We start from the raw sequence: 27,669 nt of genomic DNA, 5'->3' as shown, positions 1-27,669 counted from the left end.
TTCATCTTCAGTCTTTATAGGGACAACGTTCACTGGTGACTTGTTGATCTCCTCCTCATCCTCCTCCTTTTTGATGTGAGTCAAGTCTGGGTCCTCTTTCACAGAACAGAGATCATTTTGTCTGACGTCTGCAGGACACAAAAAGACTAATTTGGTTTGGTCAAGTCAAAGCTCAGGCGGCGACTTTGTCTTATATTGTTTCTACCGTGTTACCTTGACTTGTGCCTGCCGCATACAGAGCAATGTGTGCGACCCCGATTTGGACCGGACCATGGGGGCATTTCACAAAATTACATCCTACGATGTAAACCTCCCTTTAGCAGCACAACAGTGATAAACGAGCATTTAAAAAGGAAGCACGTTGCGGCTGATGCCCGATTTCATTCCTGACATAGTCACAGACGTTTCTGGAAGCGAGCTGAAGTTAGCACACACAGGCTCTTGTGTGCGTCTGATGAAACACCTGTTGTGGGACCCTAACTTATTGATGCAGACCACTGGGGCCCATTGCAACATAACCCATTGATAGAATAGAAATCATTCAAGTGAAAAATGTTTACAAGTATTTCTTTTTGCATTTCGAGATAGTTTCATCGTGGGTATCTTTTTGCTTCCATTATAATCTGGATGCCTAAAAGAATTAAAGGGGCCCTGGAATCAGAGTTGCTATTTATTGCATGATTTACGTTTGGTTTTTTTTTCCCAAAATGACATTTAGCCTGCAAGTACATTCCAACATTCCCCTTTTTATTTTTTATAAAATTTCTGTTTTTAAATAAATTTTAAAACAACATTATGTTTGAAGAGTCAAAATCCCTACACATAAGCATTAAGCAACAACACTTTCACTGTGACTTTCATGTTGACATATTTGAATAATGACTGTCTATTTTAAAGTTATCCAATATGTATTCAAATTCGACTAAGATCCACCATAATATTTGAAGAGTTCACTGAATTATTTTAGAACTGCAACGATGCTTAACAGCCATAGAGTGTCAGTAAGGAGTAACAAAGTAACACAACATTGTCATTTGCATAAATTACCAGGAACTATGAGTTGCGGGGGAAATGCAAACCACCTGGGCCACAGGAACTTTATGACCAGGAACTAAATGTTCCTGGACTTGTTGGTGGAAAAGGGGGTTGTGGCGTTCTCCCTTTTTAAGCCCATAGTAAGCCAAAGATGCAGATGCATTCCTTGCAGCATGCGCTTGATCACCGATGAGATCCGAGCAACCCTGGATGGATGCATTCAATGTATTTTAAATGTTTGGATGGGGTGAAACTATGCACATGTGCACAAAACAGTGCAGGGCCACCCGAGGTTCATTGACTCTCACCCGACCAAGCCAGTACAAAGTTCATAAATAAATAAGACCAATACGTACTTGATTTTAAAAAAAAACTTAATATTTTGTGTTTTATCCACTAAAATTGATCAACCGCCATTGATGTTTTCGCCCCAGCGTGCAGATTTTTTAGAGTCAGGCAGAATTCCTTCCGTAAGGAATTGCTTGAACAAGATATAAAACCCAGAAAATGTCAAATGTGAAACAATCAGTTCAAATTTTAAACTGGGAAAAAACACGGAGTTCACCCCCACTATTGGTTATTCTTTGGCATTTATTTTCTGCACTGATTTCATTTGGCAAAAACAAATGTTCAGCAGACCTGCAAGTAAAAGGCAGTATTTAAAAATAAAGCGGCAATAACCTTGGACGCATTTCCCCAAACAACTTAATGTTGTGATGCACATTTTTAATGATAGAAAGTCGTTCTTTACAAAGCAAATGAGAGTAAGACGGGTACAAACCTGCTTTGTGTGGCACAACACGAGGCTGGTTGCAACCTTCGTCCAGCAGTTGAAGATGTTGCTCGTTCTCTTCTTTTATTCCACAAAGTTCCTCTTCGTACTTGGGTGTCGTTCTTGCACACATTTTCAAATGATAATTCCAAAAAATCCGCACTTGATCTCTGCTTGGCGATGAGTCATGTGCCTCTTTTCGTTCGCGGCTAGCTAGCTAACAAGCTAAGCTAACTACGACGAAAAGCATCAACGCGCGAAGATGAGATTATCGGGACACAAAGACTTAATGAATTATGTCGTAGTCCTTTAGAGTAGCACTGGACATCCTATGAGAAAATTACAGTCAGTACCACACTAAATCAGAAGAATTTAGCGCTGGGTGTTTTTGTTCCGGTGTGGACGGGTCGGTGGACGTGGTCGATGTCCTTCGGAAGCTGCGCGCTTGCTTATGACGTCATGATTTAAACACGTATTTTTCAAATTTATTTCTTTGCCTCTGTGTTTGCTTTTACTGCAGGCTCTTCTCTTTTGATATATATTTCAAATAATATTATAATTCGGTTGTGAATTTTTTTTAACAAAATAACTAAATTAACGCCACATTGGCGCGTCAGCTCCTACGTCACTTCCGCCTATGCCCCGAGAAGCCTTTGCTGCTCCAGCAGTGGGACGTTTACGTTTCTCCGACCGAACTTGCAACAATGCTGTGGTTCACTCGGGCTGCATGAATATAATGTCTGTGTGCCGTTATAGCGAGGAACACCTTTCTTATATCAATGACTCTGCAGACGTGGCTGTTGTCAAAGCAGGTTTACTGATACTCAAAAGGGTAAAACTGTGAAAATCAGAAATAAATGCAATTACAAAATGTAAGAACAATTGTATATCACATTATGCTGTATATAAGCGTTCTAGACGCCATCTTAAGCACTCTCATGTTCGTGAGTAGCAAGCTACTAACAACACTGCTACGCCCAATTTGAAAATTACAGCCGGCAAATATACATCAAACCAAACAATTCCGCTCTTAAACACAAATGAATTATACGCACCGGCGATGCAACCTCGAAATAAAGACATGTGCGATCTCTCAGGACGGCAGAGAAACGTGCGTCGTCGTGCGTCGTTGTCGTCTATTTGCAATACGACACGTCACATCCGCATTGTAAAAAAAAAAAAGGCACATTAGTTGTAGTTACCCGTAATTTCCTCTAGAGAGCATCAAAGGCATTTGAATATGTTCAAACAGTCTCAGAACACCGACACACAGAAACAAACACAACTTTTACTGCGTAACAGAACACTCCCCGTCTGGCGTGATATGACGCCACTAAATAACCTTATACATGTTAAGACGCAATCAACACAACAACTTCAGAGATAGGTCTAGTAAACACTTTAGTCCCATCTGTCTTAGCGACTTTAACCTCTACTGTCCGGACTTTACCATCTTTTGAAGGAAACACCTGTGTTATGAGTCCAAGAGGCCATTCGTTCCTAGGCATACGACTGTCCTTGAGCACAACTGTACTCCCTGGGGAGATGTTAGGTTGGGCAGAGTGCCACTTACGGCGTGGCTGTAGTTTAGGCAAATACTCCCTCTTCCATTTGTCCCAAAAGGTGTTTGACAGGTGTTGGACCTGGCGCCACTGACACTTGTAGAGGTCCGACAACGAGAAGTTGCCTGCTGGTGCTTGAAGAGAGGTTCCTTTCTGAGTGAGCAAGGTAGCCGGAGTCAGAATGAGTGGGTCACTCGGGTCAGCTGACACGGGAACAATGGGCCTTGTGTTTATAATGGCTGACACCTCTGCCATAAAGGTGACAAGAACCTCGTGAGTGAGTTTAGTGTTCTTGAGTTGGAAAAACATAGTGTCCAATATTCTCCGCGCAAGACCGATCATCCTTTCCCACGACCCACCAAAATGGGAAGCATGAGGTGGATTAAAGATCCATGTACAGTCTTGTTCTTTCAAGTAAGCTTGTACAGCTGCATTGTCCATGTTCAAGGGGATTTTGAGTTCTTTGCATGCACTGACAAAGTTTGTGCCCCGATCAGAGCGAATGGTTTTTACAGATCCTCTAATAGCCAAAAACCGTCAAAGTGCATTTACAAAACTTGCTGTGTCTAGTGACTCCACCACTTCAATGTGGACTGCTCTTATACTTAAGCATGTGAATATGACGGCCCACCTTTTGTTTTGGATAAGGTGTCCTCGGGTTCTCGTCTTAGAAACAAACCATGGGCCAAACACATCTAAGCCCACGTTTGTGAATGGAGGGTCAGTTGAGATACGGTCTGGAGGGAGGTTAGCCATTTTCTGTGTACTTAGAGGAGCTCTGAGGTGTTTGCAAGTGACACAATGGAAGATGATTGTGCTGACCTTCCTCTTGCCTCCAACAATCCACCATCCTGCAGCACGTACCGCTCCTTCTGTGAACAAACGACCTTGGTGACGAGGTTGTTCATGGTAGTGTCTAATGAGAAGCGTTGAAATATGATGGTGACCAGGAATGATGATGGGGTTCTTTTCGTTTCCGTTGATGCTTGCGTTAGTAATGCGACCGCCTACACGGAGGAGTCCATTTGTATCCAAGCAGGGATCCAAGTTCTTTAAAGGACTGGTTTTAGAAAGTTTGTCTCGTCTATGTATACACTTGATCTCTTCTGCATACATGTCCTGTTGCACTGCTCGGATGGCAACATTTTGGGCTTGATTAAGCTCAGTTAGAGTGGGCCCTGTTTTACAGTAGTGCCAGCCACGGCACTGTTTAGGCCCACAAGAGGATGAGTTGAAATTGTGACTTATGTGCAAGAGACGAGCGAGTGCACGAATGAGAGATTTCCAAGTGGAAAACTTTGAAAACCTGTGAGAGCCAAGTTGTTTAGTGCTGGCAATGGTTTTAAGTGTGGACACTTTAGGTCTGACTTCTACATCAGTGTTAGGCTCAACAAGGTCATGAGTGTCATTATCAGGTTTTTGACTCTGGAACAGAATGTCTGAGCCAGTGAGCCAGTTAGTAAGAGGCAGTTGATACACAGCAACTGGACGAGTAGCGTGATCTGCGGGGTTCTGACTACTGACTAGGGCTGGGCGATATGACCTAAAATCAATATCGCGATAAATTGGGCAATTTTACCTCGATAACGATAAATGCACGATAAATTCCCCCTGAGGACCAAAATCAAAATAAATGCAGAAAATGCATATTAACTGCTTTTTTTTATTGACCAACTGGTACACATTACTTTCAATGAAAAATAGAAGTACAAAAATCATTTGAATAAACATTCAAAATAGCTTGCTTTGCATGACTTGAACAATGTCACAAAGAACAGGAAAAAAAGGGTACCTCTCACAAAATCTTTTCCTGCAAATAGATTGTGCCGAGATGGTGTAATGCCATTTGCAAATGCTTAGATTTGTGTAAAGGTATCTTGTAAACAATATAAATAATGCCATGTGCAAAGGCACTAGTCGCCTGTAAACAAAATGCTAAATAAAATGAAAAAAAAAAAAAATCAATGGAATGCCAGTGCCAAACAAACGCGTGTGCTTCATCAGTAAAATGTGCCGTCTCGAGTACTCCGGTGCGCAGTCGCCACTTGTCGTCTATGTACTGCACATTTCAGGCTCAAACAGGGATGCATGTTGCGACTCGACCACAAGTCGGATGTGGATGCAAAATGCTCGACATGTCTCCGCTCCCGTCCCGATGTTGTCCATATCGGGAAGTGCTGTTTGCGGCAAATATTTTCGTACCTCTTGTCGGCTACGTTCCTGAGGCGTTTAAATCCTGTGCGCTCCACTGTAACTTCAGGAGCTCTATCTTTAGCTATGTGCTAGGCTATCCCGTCCACCACTGAGACGTTCTCTCGTATGGTTTCGCCTCCGTTAGTGGGCTGTTGTCACTTGTCCAACCTTGCTTCTCACTTTGAACTTTTAGCACAAGCTCCAAGTCAACAGCATGGTTGTGTTGTGGGTGGTGAAAAAGAAAAGGTTGGACGCGCTGTTTCAGGTGCTTACGACGCACTTTGTAGTTCATGTTCTTTTGCGCAAACATCGTCTTTATGGAACCCAAAACATTTCCAAACGACAGATGTCGAATTTCTTTTTGGGACAAGCGCGACAAGACCAATTTCAACTAACGTTACTTCGTCTTTAGCCGTGTCAGCCGCTTCTGAATTTGAATCGCCAGCTACGAACGCGTCTTGTGTTTACATTCTTCTACAGCGCCTGAGTCACGTGACTACATGCGCTGGAGCAGACTTAAAGAGGCATGAACATTGCCGCAGACAGAAAAGACTTAACTTTTTCATTTTTTTTTTTTAGACACCGAATTTACCGACATGGGCAAAATGATGTCGGTCATTCTAATAAATTTCGGTAACGGTAAATTTTCGGTTAATCGCCCAGCCCTACTACTGACTATGTAACGCCACTGACTTGGCTGGGATGACCTGCGGATTCTGTTGACACGGTTGCTAACATAGACATAAAATCTACGTCTCTCATTGTAAATATAACCCAAGACAACTTTACTGTCCGAGTAAAATGTAGTGTTGTCTAACTCAAGGTCAAGTTCATCTGAAATTAGATCTGCGAGCTGTACTGCTAACACAGCAGCACTAAGTTCCAATCTTGGTATGGTCTGATCTGGGCGTGGTGCTAACTTTGATTTGCCCATAACAAAGCCAACATGACAGTCTCCCTGAGCATCTGTAACTTTTAGATAGGCTACTGCTGCAATTGCCATGGTAGATGCGTCGGAGAAAACACACAGCTCATTTTTTAGAGCACTAGAGGGGGAAACGTCTGTATACACTCTTGGGATCGACAGTTCTGCCAACTGTTTAAGTGAGTCTTTCCAAAGTGACCAAATTTCTTCAATTTCCGGCGGCAGTGGAGCATCCCAATCGCCATTTTCAACAGTAAGCTCACGGAGGATGTACTTTCCCTGAATAGTGACTGGCGCTACGAAGCCTAATGGATCATAAAGGCTGTTTATTGTTGATAAAACTCCACGCCTTGTAAAGGGCTTAGTCTCATCTGATGTTCTGAGGGTGAAACAATCCCTCTTAATGTCCCAAAGAATGCCTAGACTACGCTGCATGGGAACAGAGTCGGCTTCAAAGTCTAAGTCTTTCAGATCTTTCGCAAGGTCTTGAGATGGGAAAGCTTCCAAAACTTCCTTTCTGTTTGTTGCAATTTTAATCAATCTTAGGTTCGATTTTGCAAGTGTGTCACGGGTTCTTTGTAAAAGTGACACAGCCTCTTCTACAGTTGGTAGGGATTTGAGCCCGTCGTCCACGTAAAAGTCGCGAGTGATGAACTGTCTAACGTCTGGATCGCACTCTGGCTCACACTGTAGGACAGACTGGTGTAAGCCGTAAATGGCGACTGCTGGAGAAGGTGTGTTCCCAAAGACATGAACGGTCATTCGATACTCTGTAATGTCTTTCGACAGATCATTGTCGCGGAACCACAAAAAGCGCAAGTAGTTCTTGTCTTCCTCTCGAACTCTGAAGCAGTAAAACATTTGTTCAATGTCCGCTGTAAATGCAACTCTTTCCCTTCTGAAGCGCATCAATACTCCCAGCAGTGAGTTGTTAAGGTCTGGTCCTGTTAACAACGTGTCGTTTAATGACACACCTTCATGCTTGGCGCTGCTATCAAAGACTACTCTAATCTGCTTAGGTTTTCTCGGATGGTAGATGCCAAACAGTGGCAAATACCAACATTCCTCTCCGTCTTTTAAAGGAGGAGCAATTTCTGCGTGCCCCTTTTTAAACATCTTGTCCATGAAGCTAAGGAAGTGTTCCTTCATTTCCTCTTTCCTTTTGAAGTTACGAAGCAGTGACATTAGGCGGGTGAGTGCTTGTGATCGGTTGTTGGGCAGTTTCGGACGTGATGACTTGAACGGCAATGGAGCAGTCCAGTTGCTGTCTTTGTCCTTTGCTAGGCCTTCCTCCATCGTTTTTAGAAAGGCTTTGTCTTTAATGGAGTGTGAGATGTGGTTGTCAAACCTTGTTTGTCTGAAGACGTTGCATCCTAAATGGTCAGGTTCACATGCCGTGCTGTATTCAAGCTGGCTGTTAAAAGGAACTTGTAAGTCACAATGCTTCTCTTTTACATGGTACACGTTTGGACATGGCTCAAACATTGTCGGGCGGCCTTTTTCTGTCGCACTAGTAAAGAGAGTCTTCACTGCCAATGTTTTGTGCACGCCTCCCAGACACACTTTTCCTACTATGACCCATCCAAGATCTAATTTTTGCGCATAGGGTGCGTTGTGAGGGCCACTTATCTGTTTGCGGACTTTGTGTACTCTTACTACGTCCCGTCCAAGGAGCATTAGAATTTGTGCATTGGAGTCCAGTTCGGGAATGAGATGAGCCACAGATTTTAGGTGACTGTAATGCTTTGCTGCATTTGGAGTTGGTATTTCATCCCTATCATTCGGGATATCTTTGCATTCGATGAGGCTTGGGAGTGGGATGTGGACTGTACCATCTAAAGCAGGGGTGTCAAGATCCAGTCCTGGAGGGCCGCTTTCCTGCATGCTTTCAATCTCTCCCGGCTGCAACCCACCTGATTCAAATGATCAGCTCATCAGCAAGCTCTGAAGAAGCCTGATAAGTATCCTGCTCATTTGAATCAGGTGGGTTGCAGCTGGGAGAGATGGAAAACATGCAGGACACCGGCCCTCGAGGACTGGAGTTTGACACCCCTGATCTAAAGCCTCCACTACATAGCCAGTGGCTCTCCTACCCATTGTGTCTTTAACACCTGAACAGGTACGTAGTGAGTAGGGAGAGCTTGGACCCAAATCATTGAACAACTCAAAAAACTCTGAGCGAACTAATGATCTATTACTTTGTTCATCGTGAATGGCATAAAGCCGTACTGCTTTGCTAGGACAGCCTGCAGGGTACACTTTCACAAGGCAGATTTTAGAGCATGATCTATCTGACTCGCTCTTACCACAAACCTGAGTGCATTTGGAGGCTATCACGTCAGGCTCTGCGGAAGTTGACTCTGTGGCAACCGGCTCCCCGCCATGCTCTGATGCCGTTTCAGCCTCTTTCTGCCATGGAGCTGGGCTTGGGTGAAGAGCAGCACAATGTTTATTGCTATCGCACTCAGAACATTGTACTTGCACCATACAGTCTTTAGCCATATGCTTGGAAGAGTTGCAGCATTTGTAGCAGATGTGGTTCTCCTTCAGGAACGTTTTTCTCTCATGTAGTGGCTTCATCCAAAATGTTCTACATTTGCTTAGAGGATGATTCTTTCTGTGTAGAGGACAAAATTTATCATTGGCCATTCTCCTGTCTGCGTTTGCTTGTGTGTCTGAGTCAGAGCCTGGTACTACTTCGGTTTTGTGCACGGATATTTCCCTTTGTTTATATGCTCTCCCAGGTGCCTTTTCTGTCTTGAGAAGAGAATCAGAAGGAGAAGCAAACTGAAAGCTTGGGTCGTTTCTAGCATTTGCTTCTTGTGTCACAAAGTCTACAAAAATGTTAAATGGTGGGTAATGAACACGATATTTGGTTTTGTAGTTGACCCCAACTGATATCCACCTTTCCTGCAAGTTAAATGGAAGCTTTTGAACAAGGGGATTTACTCCTCTGGCTGTGTCCAGGAATGAGAGGCCCGGAAGGTCTCCTTCATCTTTTGCGCATTGCATTTCCATCAGCAAATCGCTAAATTTTCTTAGCTTGACAGTGTCTTTGTTTGTGATTTTGGAGAACGTATCCATCCTTTTGAATAGCGCGTCCTCAATTGCTTCTGCTGAGCCATAACATTGCTCTAGCCTATTCCAAATCATTGCTAAGCCAGCAGCAGGATTGTTTATGTATATGGCTCTGATTCGCTCAGCGTGCTCAGCAGATTCTTTACCAAGCCACTTTAACATCAAGTCCATCTCTTCACTTGCAGTTAATTCCAATCCTCTGATAGTGTTATTGAATGAGCGTTTCCATGCTCTGAAACTTTGAGGCTTATCATTAAACTGGAGCAGTCCTGTGGCCACAATTTCTCTACGGGCAAAATACCTAACAAAGTCATTTACATAAACACCATTATTATCTATGTGCTGTTGGTAAGGTGTAGCATTATGATGAGAAGATGCTGACACCTGGTGGGACCAACTGGTATTGTCAGGTTCGGCAGGATGACTGAAGTTATTTGTTGCATTGTACTGAGAAAAGCTGCAATTCGGGAAAGACTGAATTTGAGGAAAATATGTCTTGTCGCTCTCTTTGTCGACTTGCACACTATGTTTTTGACTACAAGGTCGTGGAGTCTAACTGTTTTGTGGTGGCTCTGAAACATTTTTTATGAATGCGGCTTGGGTCAAGACACTGTTTTGTACGATCTGCTGTTTCGGAAGGAGATAGATTACTTCGTCCATCTAATTGAGAGGCAGCTGCTGCCTCTAAGACCTCTGCTTCAGCTATGGCTGAAGCTACATCTCGCTCTTGTTGCAGTAACTCAATAGACGCTTCCAGTTTAGCTTTTTCTAGTCTTAAAGTCACTTCTTTCTCTGCAAAGCTGAAACGAGCCTTTGCTGCTTCAGCTTTTGCTCTTGCCTTGGCTGCAGCAGAATCAGTTGAACTCGTCCCTGAACGAGTCTTGAAGGTAGCTGATTTGTCGGATGGCGCCTTCTCCATCTGCTTCTGGTCGGCCATAATTGCTTGCGTTGACCAAGTGACGAATGCTGGAACACTGCTGTATGCCTTGCTGCTCGAGGCGTAGTAGTGGTCAGCGTAGATTCACTTTAGTCGCGTGGATGACCGCCGGGTCCAGCCTAGATGCCGTCGGACCAGTGTGGATGTCGCCGCGTCAGCGTGGATGCCGCCGTTTTACTGTGCCGTTATAGCGAGGAACACCTTTCTTATATCAATGACTCTGCAGACGTGGCTGTTGTCAAAGCAGGTTTACTGATACTCAAAAGGGTAAAACTGTGAAAATCAGAAATGAAATACAATTACAAAATGTATAAACAAATTGTACATCACATTATGCTGTATATAAGCATCCTAGACACCATCTTAAGCACTCTCATGTTCGTGAGTAGCAAGCTACAAACAACACTGCTACGGGCCATTTGAAAATTACAGCCGGCAAATATACATCAAACCCAACAAATCCGCTTTTAAACACGAATTATACGCACCGGCGATGCAACCTCGAAATAAAGATATGTGCGATCTCTCAGGACCGCAGAGAAACGTGCGTCGTCGTGCGTCGTTGTCGTCTATTTGCAATACGGCACGTCACGTCCGCAAGGTAAAAAAAAGGCACACTAGTTGTAGTTACCCGTAATTTCCTCTAGAGAGCACCAAAGGCATTTGAATATTTTCAAACAGTCTCAGAACACCGACACACAGAAACAAACACAACTTTTACTGCGTAACAGAACATTAATATTTCCCGATTTCATTATATAAGCAATCCAAAGTATAAAAAATATAATATAGCATGAAAAAAAATATTTGGTATATTTGACAAAATGATAGTTTTTTCCGAAGTGAGATTCTGCTTAGCAACACATCCCAAACGCTTGATAGAGCTCAACCTAGAAAGAGGTTTTAGCTAGTCAGAAATTTATTCAGAAAGCGAAATATTAAATTTATCTGAGGGGATATTTGAAGAGTTTGAGTTATGTTCAATGGACCATACATATACAAGCCAGCCAAACACAGCGAGAAAACCAGCGCTGACTCCAGTCGCCATCAAGTTGCCAACTCCTGACATTCCAAAACCATAGAGAGAAACTGAGATGGTTTGTTTTTCTCTTTCTTGTTCTATTTATAGTTCAACTTCTACATCTGTTTTTCACCTTTTCACGCAGTGTAATGAAGGCCAGTTGAGCAAGTGGAACAAGTCATTTTATTGATGATTGTGGAACGCACCGATTTCATAAGCACCGTTTCTTCTCAAACTTTTTCCATTAAGTACGATTAAAAAGACAACTGAAAAGCAGAATGTTAACAAATGTTATTCCAGGCAAAGGCAATTAATTTTTTTATTTACATGTTGGATGTAAACACCAAAACAAATCATCACTCAGACACAATGGTTCTTCTGGCACTGATCACATTGGCTTTGTGTCAATAAAAGAGCTTTGCAAAATTCAATTTCATCATATTTTATTGAAAATCACATTTACATCTCACCACAAAGAGTCGGTTCTTTAAATTTTTTCCCTTTTTTTAATGTTCAAGGATCACTGCAATTCTCGCCAGCACAATTGTGTCTCTCAGCTCCCTGTTTAGTGAAGAATTTTTTAGAACAAACGCTGCAACTGAATGGCTTGTCTCCACTGTGTGTTCTTGTGTGGTTTCGTAAATGTGACTTTTGAGAGAAACTCTTGGCACAAACTGAGCAGGAAAAAGGTTTTTCTCCAGTGTGTGTTCTTGTGTGATCTTTTAAAATTGACTTTACATTAAAGCTTTTGCCACAAACTGAGCAGGAAAAAGGTTTTTCACCACTGTGTGTTCTTGTGTGTTCTGTTAAATATGTCTTTTTCGAGAAGCATTTTCCACAAACTGAGCAGGAAAAAGATTTTTCACCACTGTGTGTTGTTGTGTGCCTTGTTAACGTTGAGTTTTGAGAGAAGCTTTTGCCAAAAATTGAGCAGGAAAAAGGTTTTTCTCCAGTGTGTGTTCTTGTGTGGATTGTTAAATGCGACTTACGCAGGAAGCTTTTGCCACAAACCGAGCAAGAAAAAGGTTTTTCACCACTGTGTGTTCTTGTGTGGCTTGTTAAATTAGACTTGTTAGAGAAACTCTTGCCACAAACAGCATGAAAAAGGTTTTTCTCCACTGTGCTTTCTTGTGTGATATGTTAAACCTGTCTTTTGAGAGAAGCATTTTCCACAAACAGAGCAAGAAAAAGGTTTTTCACCACTGTGTATTCTTGTGTGGCTTGTTAAATTAGACTTGTCAGAGAAACTCTTGCCACAAACTGAGCATGAAAAAGGTTTTTTTCCACTGTGTGTTCTTGTATGTTGTGTTAAATTTTCCTTTCGAGAGAAGCATTTTCCACAAACAGAGCAGGAAAAAGATTTTTCACCACTGTGTGTTCTTGTGTGAATTATTAAATGAGACCTTTGAGAGAAACTCTTGCCACAAACTGAGCAGGAAAAAGGTTTTTCTCCACTGTGTGTTCTTGTATGTTGTGTTAAATTTGCCTTTCGAGAGAAGCATTTTCCACAAACTGAGCAAGAAAAAGGTTTTTCTCCACTGTGCGTTCTTGTGTGCCTTACTAAATTAGTCTTTCGAGAGAAGCTTTTGCCACAAACCGAGCAGGAAAAAGGTTTTTCACCACTGTGTGTTTTTTTGCGCCCTTTTAAAGACAACTTTGAAGTTATTGAGTCAGTGTGACATGCCCTTTCACCTTTAGCTTGCCCATTATCATCATCATTAGTATCATCATCATCGTCATGAGCATCTGATAATGTGTCCTCATTATGTGCTTGTGATGGCCCCCAGTGGTCTTCATCACCTTCTGTTGTCACGTGATGACTTGAGCTGCTGCTTGTAGGCTCCGCCCCTCTGTTGTCCTCACTCTCATCCTTTTTTTCATCTTCAGTCTTTATAGGGAGAACGTTCACTGGTGACTTGTTGATCTCTTCCTCCTCCTCCTTTTTGATGTGAGTCAAGTCTGGCTCCTCTTTCACAGAACAGAGATCATCATATTTGTCTAGATCCTAAATGATGCTCAAGGCATGTTACTTAAGGTTAACTTTTGACTAGGAAAAGCTAATCTAATAAGGCCAAATCGCTCCCTGATGGCACCCTAACACCTCCCACAGGACTGCACACCACCGCAAAAATGTAAAAGATCTCATATCAACCACCCCGGTCGCATCAAATTCACCCCTTGACTGGTAATTCTTTTAGCAAACCGACATTAACATTAAGCAAATTTTGATGCAGTCCATACGGAAGTGTGAGGGACCCACCGAGCCTCCGTCGGAAAAAACCCCCTCGTGTAGAGAGTGGGGAAAAAGAGGGAGGCCCATACTAAGCAACAAACAATGTTTACAGATTGCCACAAATACAAAGGCCATGAACATGAAAACTGATATGAAGGCTTCATATGACATGCTGAAGCACCACCAATATAAATGAAAGAATAGTCATGCAGCAAATACAAATGATATCAAAACACAGTAAACATGTTCCACAGTGCCATGCCTCCTGTGTGCGTAGTTGTGTGCTTGTGTATGTGTTGTACAGTCCATTGCACTGATAGAAAAGCACGCCGACAAACAGGACAATACTGGTAAGGGCCCGCAGCCCATAGTCATTGGCCTCGCACCAACGTTTACAGTCCCCTCAACGGTCTGCAGGACCCTGGCCAGTTCCTTTGTGTCCTGTAGCAGTAAAAGCATCATAAATCTCCTTTGACCCCCCTTGGATCCCATCCAACCTCACAGCCATATTCAGGGCATGATTGACTTGCTCGGGCAACACTTTAGGAAAAAACAGATCTGCTGGTCGCATCCTACAACACTCATAGGAGTCCTCCATGTCACTTGCTCCAAGCGGGGTTCCAATCTGCATCCACCTCCAGTTACACTCCACCTGAAATACAACAAGCAGAAACACTCCACACAAAATTGAGCACCTGAGGTGCCAAATTAAATCATTTTCAACATGAGAAATAGGCACATTCCAGGACGTAGATGGCTCCAAGGCCGCTGCAGTCTTCAACACAGCCACCGTCTCCGGAATGCCCCCCTTCGCCCCCAAACTGTACCAACACTGACTCTGTCAAATAGGGGAGGGTGCAGAGACAGCAAAAAATTGGGGAAGCCGCGGAGCGGAGCCCAACATCAGTCGAACTCCGGGTCCACAACCCCTCCGGCAGAGATGCAAACAGGACTTTCGCTTCCGAGTGACCCATTCCCTGTCCCGCATAGTGTCGAGAAATTTGGTAATGTTCCAAAACAAATGAATTTGTAATGGGGCTGAAATACGCTACCCTGATAGTGAAACAGAGTATTCAACATCTGAACTGAAAACCCGTCAGTCGTCTTCACCATGGGGCCTAAGTCTTTAGTATGATAATGCGCGCCGTCAGTTAATGTGATTTGTGGCAGGCGAACGTAGACCATTCATACTGTCTCCTCTGCTCCGGAGCAAGGCGCACATGCAAGGCAACGCCGGTAGACATAACAAACACCTAATCATCATGTAAGATCTATTTCTCACCCTCGATTTTGGGTGAATGCACACTGGCAAACCAAATCATCGTAACTCAGTGTTCAATGCAAAGTATCAATTGGTGGTTTGAATGAGTGGAGGCGGCTACGCCACACAGACCTGAGCAGAAGCAGGACGTACAAACCGCGGGAGGATGGAGACCCTGGTTTCAGAGCTGCCCAGTCTACTGGAATGGAGGAGAGCACAACGTATGCGTCCCCCGGCGGATGTGCATAGTCAAATTCAGTCCCATCTGGTAATGCCACTCAAATACCAGTGTTAGTTTCATTTGTGTGGTGTCGGTCCACTGCAGTGACTCGGGCAATCTCCAGAAGTCCACAAGGGTTGACAGTCTTGTTGCTCACTGCGATGTGCAGAGGGAGCTTGTAAAGCCTGGAATATCTTGTCCCACCATCAAAAACTGTTGTCCATCTACCGTCACCGGAATGCCGGGACCTGCCAGTCCTTGAACGCTGAGGCTCCTCGGGCACCCCTATTGCGGAATGGGGGTCCCAATCTGGTTGAGGAGTCAAGTGTGCTTTGAGAGGCCATGGAAGCGTTGTCAGAGGAGTGGGTAGCGGTGGAGCCCCCTCGCTGGTGGAGCTCTTTGTGACAGGCATGGCACTGGACCACAGGATGGCACCTTTCAGGAAGTGGCTCAGTATGGACAGCTCATCACCCAGTGACCCAACACCCCACAGCAATGGCACGTCCCACTCACAACCCATGTCTATAACCACTCCTACTTTTGTTACGTGACCTTGCTGACCGGCTGGTGCGGACAACAAGCCTGCTGTGGCGCTGCATCACCAGAACCTGGCGCAGGAGCAGCAGAAACGGAAGGCGCAAGCGCAGTGGGAGCTGTCTGTATTAGCCGCAGCATTCGCTGCCCCCCACTTATTTATTTTTCCTCTTTTTTTTTTTTTCCTTTCCATATTCTTTTTCCTTTCCCAGTGAATTTGCACTCTTGGCCCTCTGGACCCGCAAATGTAGCAATTCTCTTTCTACATCCAAGACAATATTTCCTTTCATTGATGTCGTGCAAATTGACGCAAAAATGTGTGCACTACTCAAACCGATTAGCAGTTTCTCATTGACGGACTGTTTCGCATGACGTCAGTAACGGGAAGGGGCACGCCCTTAAGGACGGCCACCTGGAACAGCTGTGTGGTGATGACACTATTGGACGGGTCACTGGCGGAAGTTTCAATCCATTCACGTCTCGCCCTGGCAACCTGTCTCCCATAAGAGCTCACTAACCTAATCCCTCATAACCATGACTAGATGTAATCAACTCACAATTAACAGCACGTGTCATCTATAAATTATTTTAAATTATGTTGAATCCCCTAAAGGTCTGTCTTGTAAAAACAAAAATTCCTGGCTATTAATCATCCAAACCTAAATTATTTCTCCCAATAGGTATCCTCATCATATTTTACCTATTCCGATGCCAATTGGTTTTGTCTTCTATTTATTATTCCCTTTTAATTCCCATGAACACATCAACCATAATTTAGCTATTCTTTTTCAGCTAACTCTTATATGACCCCGTTTTCCTCAACCAATGAGTCACTAGCCTTTAAACTGGATTATCTGCAGACTAAAAACTTCTACTTTACTGTATATCAAAAGTCCCCTCATAACATGACAATTCGTCATATTCCCATATAATTACAATCTCAAAATGCCATTCCATTCATTGAATTACCTCAGTACAACCGTCACCAAACTGAAGCATGCAACATTAGACGTATTTTGTTTGGCATGACCGCTAACCTTGCGTGTTCTGTTTTAACCCAATTGTATCTCTTATCAGTATCGCTGTTTCATTAGTTGCTGCCGGTCGTAAAAAGGAGGGGTTCAGGGAGGAATTTCACTCTCAGGGGCAATCCCAAACTTATGTTTCCAGTACATTGTGACACTCTAGGCTGGTTTATTATCCTTCTTATTGCAATTTTACTGCATTCAGTCTTCCACGAGACTGAATACATTATAGTTTTTCTCTAATAGTTAATCGTAGTTTGTCACTTTAGCTTTTGCGCTTTCCATATTGCCAAGTCAGATTCCACGCATCATGCCTTTATCCTTTTAAGATCTTGGATTTCTCTCTTTAAAACACCCCTACTTGAATTGAAGATTAATTTCACCCCAATGATTTTGTAGCCAATTATCTTTTTATCGTTCTAAATTTGCTTTAGTTATTATCCAAATTTTGAAATATATTTTATGCTGCATCTTTCAATGCAAACTACGACGCACACGCGTTAGCTGTTTTGATGACCTGATGACACTGCTTAATAATGCAATCGCCTAAGGACACATGGGTTTTTTAGAAGGGGCACTTCTGACTACAAAGGACCTTGCACTGGTTTATAACTATCACCCCTTATCTCCTGCGTGGGGGCTGCCTGACGTCCTGGTCCCACAGTAGATTGAGGTGAGACCCCAGCACTCTGCTTGCATTCTTCCTGCTGGGCCCAATCTTCAACTCTTTCACCTCAGCATGATCATTGTTGATATGTCCTGTTAACACTTAAACATCTTTACAGGCAAAAACAATTATGTGAACAAAATACTGCATCCATCTCCCCCCTTTGACACATGCCCCACATGTGTCAACACAAATAACAATAAAAACAGACAAAACAGCAATTCCAGATCATCCTACCCGTGACGAACCAGACTTAATTTGTTGACCAGCCATCTCTCCTTCTGGAACGGACACTCACTAGAATGCTGAAACACAACTGGAACCAACTCACGCCAACAAATCACTTCCCATCCAGTAGCTGCTCCCGCAACCTGCTTGACATGGAAACGGCTCGAACAAAACACACCTCAATAAACAAACGACAACAACCCACATCATACAACTCAAACATCACATAATCTCGGCTCTGGAATCAGCAGCGTCCATCCTGTAAATCAACCTGAATTCATCATCAACAAAATCAATCAACCATGAAAAATAAAGGGTTAGGGTTAACAATGAACAAATACAGCATATCATTCTCTCAGAAGGTGATCCGCAACCTGCAAAATTAACATAAATCATATAACCAACACAGCGTCTGTTCCTTTAGCAACGGCTAAGCATTCAAGCTGAAAAAAAAAGTTAAAAAACCAAACATTCCACGAAGTCACAATTGTCTTTTGGTCTCAGTCTCTGGCACGAATGCCATATGTAGGGTCACTGTCCAAGTTTTTTCGTCTCATAGTCGACATCTGTGTCACCTCTCATACAGTCCAAAGTCATTCACAGCTGGTACAGTTGTGTCCAGCACTATTGCCGCAATAGGCCTTCTCCATTCGACTAATTTGGTTGTCAAATGGTGCCATCCGCTATACCACTTCCGAAGTATTTGTCCACACAGATTTGGTCAAGAACCGTCACCGATCAGTCAGTGTATCCCATTTGTTGAACCGCACAGCTTATGCAGTATATAGTTCCAGATGAGAGGAATTTATCCTCTTATCTTGTTCACATCATCTCCAACTCTCAATGCACTTTTCCTTGAATATCTTCACACATGCCTCTTCAAGCATGCTACCTTTGATCAATTAAACAATCCCCCATGTGGTTGATTGACTCCCATTCTCAACATATAGTCTAAGTGTATTTTAATGGTGGCCACCCACACACACACACACACACACCGCACTAGTGACTGACACATTTCCATCCTCTCACAAAACCTTCAATCACACGCAAATGAGTCATTTCACAGAATCAGAGCTAATTTTCTTCAATCAACAGCTCCAATCCACCATTACCAGTATTATTGCTTTCCCCAACTCCTTTCCAACTAATTGTAGTCCAATAGATTAGATGGATATCAAGTGCAAGACCTAATTAACCTTGAAAACAACTCCGCCTCCTCATTGGCTCTAATCTCCTCAAATTAATCCTAAAATGAACATTGAATTGTATGTTTAAACCTATTCCCGTAGCCTTCCAAATTACACCTATAATCCTAGAACATGGTTCAAATCCCCTCTTTGTTTGCTTCAATTGTTTAAAAAAACCTTCACACCTAAAGTTGTGCTGTACCTTCAAGTTCTTCTGTTTAATACCTCTTGGATTACAACTGTTCTTTTTTCTTCCCACGTCCATGTGTTTATCTTCTCATCTGTTGTCATCCCGAACCTCTCTTGCAGGTTGTCAAACTCTATTTTGTTTTGTCTTGATTACTTACTCGTTTATTTAATTATTTGTATTTCCTCAACGTCAATTTACTACGTTCATGCCTCCCCTTTTTCTAGTTCATTTTATTGTTTTCTCTGTGTAATTCCTTGGTGTTGTCACATGATCTTAATTACAGTAGTTAAATGTATATAATTTCTTCCTGTTTTGTAACCTCCTATAAGATTTCTCCGACTAAAAGTTTGTGGTCATTCAAATTCACTGTTCGAGCTGCAAATTGTTCATTCCTAATCAATCTACGAATGCTTATTTCCTCAAGAATTAATCCGTCTAGCTAACTATGGGAAGCCTACAATACCCCCCTTTAATGATGCCTCAAATGAACAGTTTGTTTCGTTTCGCTTTTTTATTTTTATTTATTTATTTTCCTTTTCCCATGCCGCTGTCAACCGAGAAAGTATTGATAGAAATATATCACCTAATCATCTGATCAAATCTGGTGATTTATAATTTACCACTGGCTAATTCCAACTCTGCTGCATTAAATCCCTCTGTTAGTTGTCGCCACGTGTATATTTTCCTTCTATTTTAATTTAATTCCATATGACTGCTACTCTTCTAAGATGTAACTCACAAGTATTTTATAAATCAGTTGCCCGATACGAATAGTTAAATTGTTTCCTCTTACTAGAGTTCGTATAGTTAGATTGAGTAATCTAACAGTCCAGCCACCTGCAGACTGAATTGAAGACAGCTCAACTTCCATTCCATATTCTAAGTTTCCCAATCAGGCCATTTGTACTCTGCTTCTTCCACCCAGGCTTTATGAACCCAACTCAGTGGGGGAGGCTGAAATCCCCCCTTTGACACCCCTCGTTGTTCACTACCTCAAAGCAAAGGCAGAAGACATCTTCTGTTGGGGTCAGAAACAGGAGGTGAACGCAGGATTCTGGATCTGCCTGTTAAATATTTAGACACAATGTTAAATAACATTCTATTTATTAAAAGTCATTAGTTATGGCTAGCCTACTTGTAACTGTATTTTCCAATTCATGGAATTCCATGTTGTATACTCTAGTATTTCTGTAGTGCTGTATGGTTCTGGCCATATTTATCAAACATCTTCCTGCCCCCGACCAATTAAATCTCTTGACACCACACGTAACTTACTCACTTCCCCAAATTCCTTTTCTGACCGTTCTCACTGTCTGTCAAGAAAATATTTCACTGAATCCCTTCATTAAGCATTAATTTTCTTTCGTTCTTCCTTAAAACAGTTCCTCATCCTTCATTTTGCACTTCCTCATTCCTTCATTTTGCACTTCCTCAATCCTTCAAACGTCATACATTTTCCCAATCGTACACTTCCTTAAAACAAGTTCTCAACCCTTCATTCATTAATTATGTAAATTACTCGTCTTCTCCTTGGCCGCCCTCGTGTGCAAGCCTATCCTAGACGCTCACAGCAGAAAAAGAAGGGAAGGGGGGGCGCCTCACTGTTCATACGCCGATCACGCGGCCTCCGGGTTACGAGGGGTTACGCCCCCTACCAAAGGCTCCAGTTTACCGGCCACTCCTCCCTGCCAATTTACGAGCAGGCAATCTCAAGCCAATGGCAACAGCTCCTTCCCCCTAAACTTTCCGCTTGTTCCAATTCACTTACGTTTGTCTTACTCAACCTACCTTGCCTCTCAGTTAGAGAACCAAATTCTGCCCCCGCACCTCAGGTTTGACACCCCTTAAAATTTCACATTTTTTGTTTTTCAAGGCACAATTTTGATAGAACATTCCTTCTCGATCTCGTGATGCCCCCCTTTAACCATTTAATGACTCTTTCCCCACATTTTGACACACAAACAGACGCAGACAGACACAGACACGGGCCCACTCCATAGAAGACAATGTTCACGAAAAGAACAGACACAAACAATAAACTGACAACAATTCAATCTATTTCATTTTGGCTTATGATAATTCTCGTTTTGATGGCTATTTTTCTCGAAGCTATTTCATGTACACAACCCTCTAAGGTTGGCGGCCAACGGCCACGCGTGCACGCGTTCACGCGCAGCGCAAGGACGTGTGCGCGTTTTGGATTTTCCTATATTCAATCATTTTTGCCATCCTTATTTTCTTCATCCTTATATTAATACAATCACATTATAGTTAATATTATTCTCGGTACGTCTCTATTGATTTTCAAAGCGCTTGTATATCATTATCATTACTTCTGCAGACTTTCAAACATTTCTATTGTGTGCCCATATCATTCATATACTGGTATACCATTATTAAACCCCCTAATTAGGCCTAATTTCCACGTACCCATATCACTTCATAAACCCCTGCGTACATCCTTAGCCAAACGTGGACCGCAGCCAGGTTCTTGATTTTGCGTGGCCTTGACCAGAGCGCATTTGATCACCGGATATGTCTCAAACAGCGGAATCGAACCGGCTTGACAAGGAACCTCCGTAACATACCGACCACAACGACAGCTCCTGGCTCCGCGCCGTCAACACTGAAGTGCGTCTCGTGCCTCAAATGCGCTCCATGCCTCGCTTGCCCAAACGATACGTGATAGCGCGCGTCTCTACTTCTGTTCGGATTTCTCTCATGCCAAACTGTCCGAACTTCTCATTTCATCATCTCTTCTATTTCATATCTTCTCTTCTTATCTCATTAGTGGTCTTTTCCGCTCATAATTTCCTGCAAAAATTTACACCCTGGCCAGGGTCTGTACTCAAACTAAGCCTTTCACGACTATATAATCCATAGTTCGCTTCTTAGCTTTTCAACAGCAGTCTCGGAGCTATCCACTTCTTGTTTCTCATCTCTTTGACCACTCCCGCACAAGTCTCTTTACTTAGTTTCTTTCCTCAGTTTTTTTTTATACTTTCCTAATGTTATTGCATAGTGGGTTACCTCATGTCCCCTCACTAAGGCTCCATTTACTTAGTTTCTTTCATCAGTTTTTTCCTACTTTTTCTAATGTTCTTGCATAGTGCGGTTACTTTGACCTTTTCTCATGTCTTAATCCTTACAGCGGCCTTTCCTACTCTAAAAACCAAGACATAGGGACAGCATTTTCCATGACCAACCAACCAGCAGACCCACACGCACAAGCTCTCTTTAACTGCCCCAGAACCCCCGACCGCTCAGACACAGGCGCCCAACATCCATTGTGAGTAAAAGCAACTCACCTCTAGTTCCGCCGGCCGGCTGTTGAACGCCTGCACCCCAGCACCCGGAGGCCCTCGCTGGAGCACGAATCCTGTTCGTGACGCCAAAAATGTGGTAAATTTCGTTGTTGATGTGCGGGTCTGGCTCAGCTCCCCTCCAGACAGGTTGCCGGGCAAGGTTGGTTTGGTGATGGAAAAAACTTCTGACAGACACCGGTGGTTGGAAAAAGAGTTTATTGATCTCAGCTGATGTCAGAAGTTCCCAAAAGAAAAAAAAGTGTCTCCCTCTCGCGCCTTCCCTTCTTATAGGGAAGACAAACAAAAGACATGAATATCTAATTCTCGCTTGTTGCATATTCATTTTTATCCTGCTGCCTCTCAAACTGCTCCCCCGTGGCTGCGGGGCACAGACTCCCCGCCGTTGCGCCTTCCCGGCGCCAGACCCCTCTTTTGTAAACACCCTCCTCGGGACGCAGATAACCCCTGTTCAGCTTCCTGACCCCCCTTAGATAAGGCTAAAGTCCCGTGCCTCTCAGGGCGGCAATCTACGTGTCAAAGGGGGGGTCAGGAAGCCCTGGGGGAGTTCAAAGCAACAGTTGTCATGGCCATAAAATAAGTTGTCTAGGTCAGACCTTGTGAAAAAACACTACAACTTCAAAACAAAAATGTGGCGTATTTTGTTCGCCTGAGTGAACACACGGAGAAACAAGCAACTTTCATGAGAAAAACCGCAAAGGTAAGCGAGAGAGCCCTTAAAGCTAGCTACCACGTCGCTGAACTTGTGGTTAGATAAAAAAAAGTCTCACTCGTGGCAGAGGAATTAATACTTTGATTCCTGCCAATATATCAGCTCTGTGTTCATCCAAACAGGCACAGGTTTCACACCGAGTATAAATGTGAAAGATTTTACGATACTTTATTCTTTGTTTATTTGATTCATATTCAAGACTTTTAATAGGTCATTTTTCAATGTTAAAAAACACTTTTTTTCACATTTTCAGCTGGTAGTGTGCCGCGGGATTTTTTCAATGAAAAAAATGTGCCTTGGCTCAAAAAAGGTTGAAAAACACTGGCCTAGCACATAGCTAAAGATGTAGCTCCTCGAGCTACAGTGGAGCGCACAAGATTTAAACGCCTCATAAAAGTAGTCGACAAGAGGTACGAAAATATTTGTTGCAAACCGTACTTCCCGATATGGACAACATCGGGACGGGAGCGGAGACATGTCAAGCGTTTTGCATCCACATCCGACTTGTGGTCGAGACGCGACATGGACCCCTGTTTGACCCCGACTGTGCATGACATTGACGACAAGTGGCAACTGCGCACCGGAGTACTCGAGACCGCACATTTTCCTGATGAAGTACACTTGTTTATTTGGCATTGGCATTCCATTGACATTTTTTTTCATTTTATTTAGCATTTTGTTGACAGGCGACTAGCGCCTTTGCACATGGCATTACAGCATCTTGGCACAATCTATTTGCAGAGAAGATTTTGCGAGAAGTACCCTTTTTCTCCTGTTCTTTGTGACATTGTTCAAGTCATGCAAAGTAAGATATTTGGAAGGCTTCTACACATGATTTTTGTACTTTTATTTTCCATTGAAAGTAATGTGTACCACTTGGTCAATAAAGAAAACAGTTATGTATTTCCTGCATTTATTTTGATTTTGGTCCGCGGACTGAAATTTATTGTGATTCATCGTTATTGAGGTAAAATTGCTCATTTTATTGCGATATTGATTTTAGGTCATATTGCCCAGCCCTATATTCTCTCCATCACAATCGTGTCTCTCAGCCTGCTGTTTAGTGGTGAATTTTTTAGCACAAACGCTGCAACTGAATGGCTTATCTCCACTGTGTGTTCTTGTGTGGTATCGTAAATGTGACTTTTCAGAGAAGCATTTTCCACATACTGAGCAGGAAAAAGGTTTTTCTCCACTGTGTGTTCTTGTGTGTCTTGTTAACGTTGACTTTTCAGAGAAGCATTTTCCACAAACTGAGCAGGAAAAAGGTTTTTCTCCACTGTGAGTTCTTGTGTGTCTTGTTAAACTTGCCTTTTGAGAGAAACTTTTTCCGCAAACTGAGCAGGAAAAAGGATTTTCACCACTGTGTGTTCTTGTGTGTTCTGTTAAATGTGACTTATGGGAGAAGATTTTACCACAAAATGAGCAAGAAAGAGGTTCTTCAGTGTGTGTTCTTGCATGCTCTGTTAATCGGAACTTTAGAGAAAAGCTTTTGCCACAAACTGAGCAGGAAAAAGGTTTTTCACCACTGTGTTCTTGTGTGTTCTGTTAAATTTCCCTTTTGAGAGAAGCATTTTCCACAAACTGAGCAGGAAAAAGGTTTTTCTCCAGTGTGTGTTCTTGTGTGGATTGTAAACGTTGACTTATGCAGGAAGCTTTTGCCACAAACCGAGCAAGAAAATGGTTTTCCTCCACTGTGTATTCTTTTGTGTGCTATGAACCTTGCCTTTTGAGAGAAACCTTTTCCGCAAACTGAGCAGGAAAAATGTTTTTCTCTACTGTGCGTTCTTGTGTGCCTTGTTAAATGTGACTTTACAGAGAACCTTTTGCCACAAACCGAGCAGGAAAAAGGTTTTTCTCCACTGTGCATTCTTGTGTGGATTGTTAAATCAAACTTTCGAGAGAAGCATTTCCCACAAACTGAACAAGAAAAAGGTTTTTCACCACTGTGTGTTTTTCTGTGCCCTTTTAAAGACAGCTTTGAAGTGAATGAGTCAGTGTGACATGCCCTTTTACTTTTAGCTTGCCCATCATCATCATCATCATCATCATTAGTATCATCATCGTCATGAGCATCTGATAATGTGTCCTCATTTTGTGCTTGTGATGGCCCCCAGTGGTCTTCATCACCTTCTGTTGCCACGTGACGACTTGAACTGCTGCTTGTAGGCTCCGCCCCTCTGTCGTCCTCACTCTCATCCTTGTTTTCATCTTCAGTCTTTATAGGGACAACATTCACTGGTGACTTGTTGATCTCCTCCTCCTCCTCCTTTTTGATGTGAGTCAAGTCTGGCCCCTCTTTCACAGAACGGAGATCGTTTTCACTGGCGTCTGCAGGACACAAAAAGACAAACACACATTTGGTTTGGTCAAGTCAAAGCTCATGCGGCGACTTTGTCTTATATTGTTTTTACCGTGCTACCTTGACTTGTGCCTGCCGCACACGGAGCAATGCGTGCGACCCCGATTTGGACCGGACCATGGGGACATTTCCCAAAATTACGTCCTACGATGTAAGCCTCCCGTTAGCCGCACAACAGTGATAAACGAGCATTTAAAAAGGAAGCACGTTGCGGCTGATGCCCGATTTCATTTCTGACATAGTCACAGACGTTTCTGGAAGCGAGCTGAAGTTAGCACACACAGGCTATTGTGTGCGTCTGATAGAACACCTGTTGTGGGACCCGAACATATTGATGCAGACCACTGGGGGCCATCGCAACATAATGTCATTGATAGAATAGGAATCCTTCAAGTGAAATATGTTTACAAGTTTTTCATTTTGCATTTAGAGATAGTTTCATCGTGGGTACTTTTTGCTTCCATTATAATCTGGATCCCGAAAAGAATTAAAGGGGCCCTGGAATCAGAGTGGCTATTTATTGCATGATTTACGTGTTTGTTTTTTTACCCAAAATGACATTTATCCTGCTAGTATATTCCGACATTCCCCTTTTTACTTTTTTTAAATACAATTTCTGTTTCTAAATCAAATTTAAAAAAGATTATGTTTGAAGAGACAAAATCCCCACACATAAGCATTAAGCAACAACACTTTCACTCTGACTTTCATGTTGACATATTTGAATAATGACTGTTTATATTAAAGTTATCCAATACATATTCAAATTAGACTAAGATACACCATAATATTATAAGAGTTCCCTGAATTATTTTGTAACTGCAATGATGCTTAACTGCCAAAGGGTGTCAGTAATGAGTAACAAAGTAACACAAGACCTCCCACTGATACATCATCATTGTCATTTGGATAAATTATCAAGAACTATGAGTTGTGGGAGAGATGCAAACCACCTGAGCCACAGGAACTTTATTACCAGGAACTAAATGTTCCTGGACTTGTTGGTAGAAAAGGGGGTTGTGACGGTCTCCCTTTTTAAGCCCATAGTAAGCCAAAGACGCAGATGCATTCCTTGCAGCATGCGCTTGTTCACTGATGAGATCCGAGCAACCCTGAATGGATGCATTCAATGTATTTTAAATGTTTGGATGGGGTGAAACTACGCACATGTGCACAAAACAGTGCAGAGCCACCGGAGGTTCATTGACTCTCACCCGACGAAGCCAGTACAAAGTTCATAAATAAGACGAATACGGACTTGATTTTTTTTAAAAACTTAATATTTTGTGTTTTATCCACTAAAATTGATCAACCGCCATTTATGTTTTCGCCGCAGTGTGCACATTTTTTAGAGTCGGGCAGAATTCCTTCCGTAAGGAATTGCTTGAACAAGATATAAAAACCAGAAAATGTAAAATGATAAATGAGTTCAAATTTTATACTGGGAAAAACATGGAGTTCACCCCCCACTATTGGTTATTCTTTGGCATTTATTTTCTGCACTGATTTCATTTGGCATAAACAAATGTTCAGCAAACCGACAAGTAAAAGGCAACATTTAAAAATAAAATGGCAATAACCGTGAACGCATGTCCCCAAACAACTTAATGTTGTGATGCACATTTCTAACGATAGAAAGTCGTTCTTGACAAAGCAAATGAGAGTAAGACGTGGACAAACCTGCTTCGTGTAGCACAACACGAGGCTGGTTGCAAACTTCGCCCAGCAGTTGAAAATGTTGCTCGTTCTCTTCTTTTATTCCACGAAGTTCCTCTTTGTACTGGGGTGTAGATTTTTCACACATTTTCAAATGATAATTCCAAAAAATCCGCACTTGATCTCTGCTTGGCGATGAGTCATGTGCCTCTTTTCGTTAGCGGCTAGCTAGCTAACAAGCTAAGCTAACTACGCCGAAAAGGATCAACGAGCGAAGATGAGGTTATCGGGACACAAAGACTTAATGAATTATGTCGTCGTCCTTTAGAATATCAACGGACATCCTGTGAGAATATTACAGTCAGTTCCACACTAAACCAGAAGAATTTAGCGGTGGACTGTTTTTGTTCCGGTGTGGACGGATCGGTGGATGTGGTCGATGTCTTGCGGAAGCTGCGCGCTTGCTAATGACGTCATGCTTTAAGCGCGTATTTTTCAAATATATTTCTTTGCTTCTGTGTTTGTTTTTACACCTGGCTGTTCTA

General features: G+C 42.7%; 2 protein-coding genes across 2 annotated transcripts in view; both read left to right on the top strand.

Moving 5' to 3' along the window:
* LOC148342154 (uncharacterized) overlaps window positions 1-3,267 on the top strand; it is a 79,563-nt gene extending 76,296 nt beyond the window's left edge. The window contains exon 4 of the mRNA XM_088288084.1: window positions 3,165-3,267. Coding sequence (XP_088144210.1) covers window positions 3,165-3,267 — 103 coding nt within the window. The remainder of the gene's footprint in view (window positions 1-3,164) is intronic.
* Window positions 1-27,669, top strand: part of LOC148342153 (general transcription factor II-I repeat domain-containing protein 2A-like) — a 115,519-nt gene that overhangs the window by 75,639 nt on the left and 12,211 nt on the right. The window lies entirely within an intron of this gene.

This window comes from Idiotropiscis lumnitzeri, chromosome 2 (assembly GCF_059441095.1).
Source record: "Idiotropiscis lumnitzeri isolate Australia: NSW breed Sydney's pygmy pipehorse chromosome 2, RoL_Ilum_1.0, whole genome shotgun sequence".
Lineage (NCBI taxonomy): Eukaryota > Metazoa > Chordata > Actinopteri > Syngnathiformes > Syngnathidae > Idiotropiscis > Idiotropiscis lumnitzeri.
The sequence above is the reverse complement of the archived record's forward strand: the minus strand, read 5'-3'. Positions and strand labels throughout refer to the sequence as shown.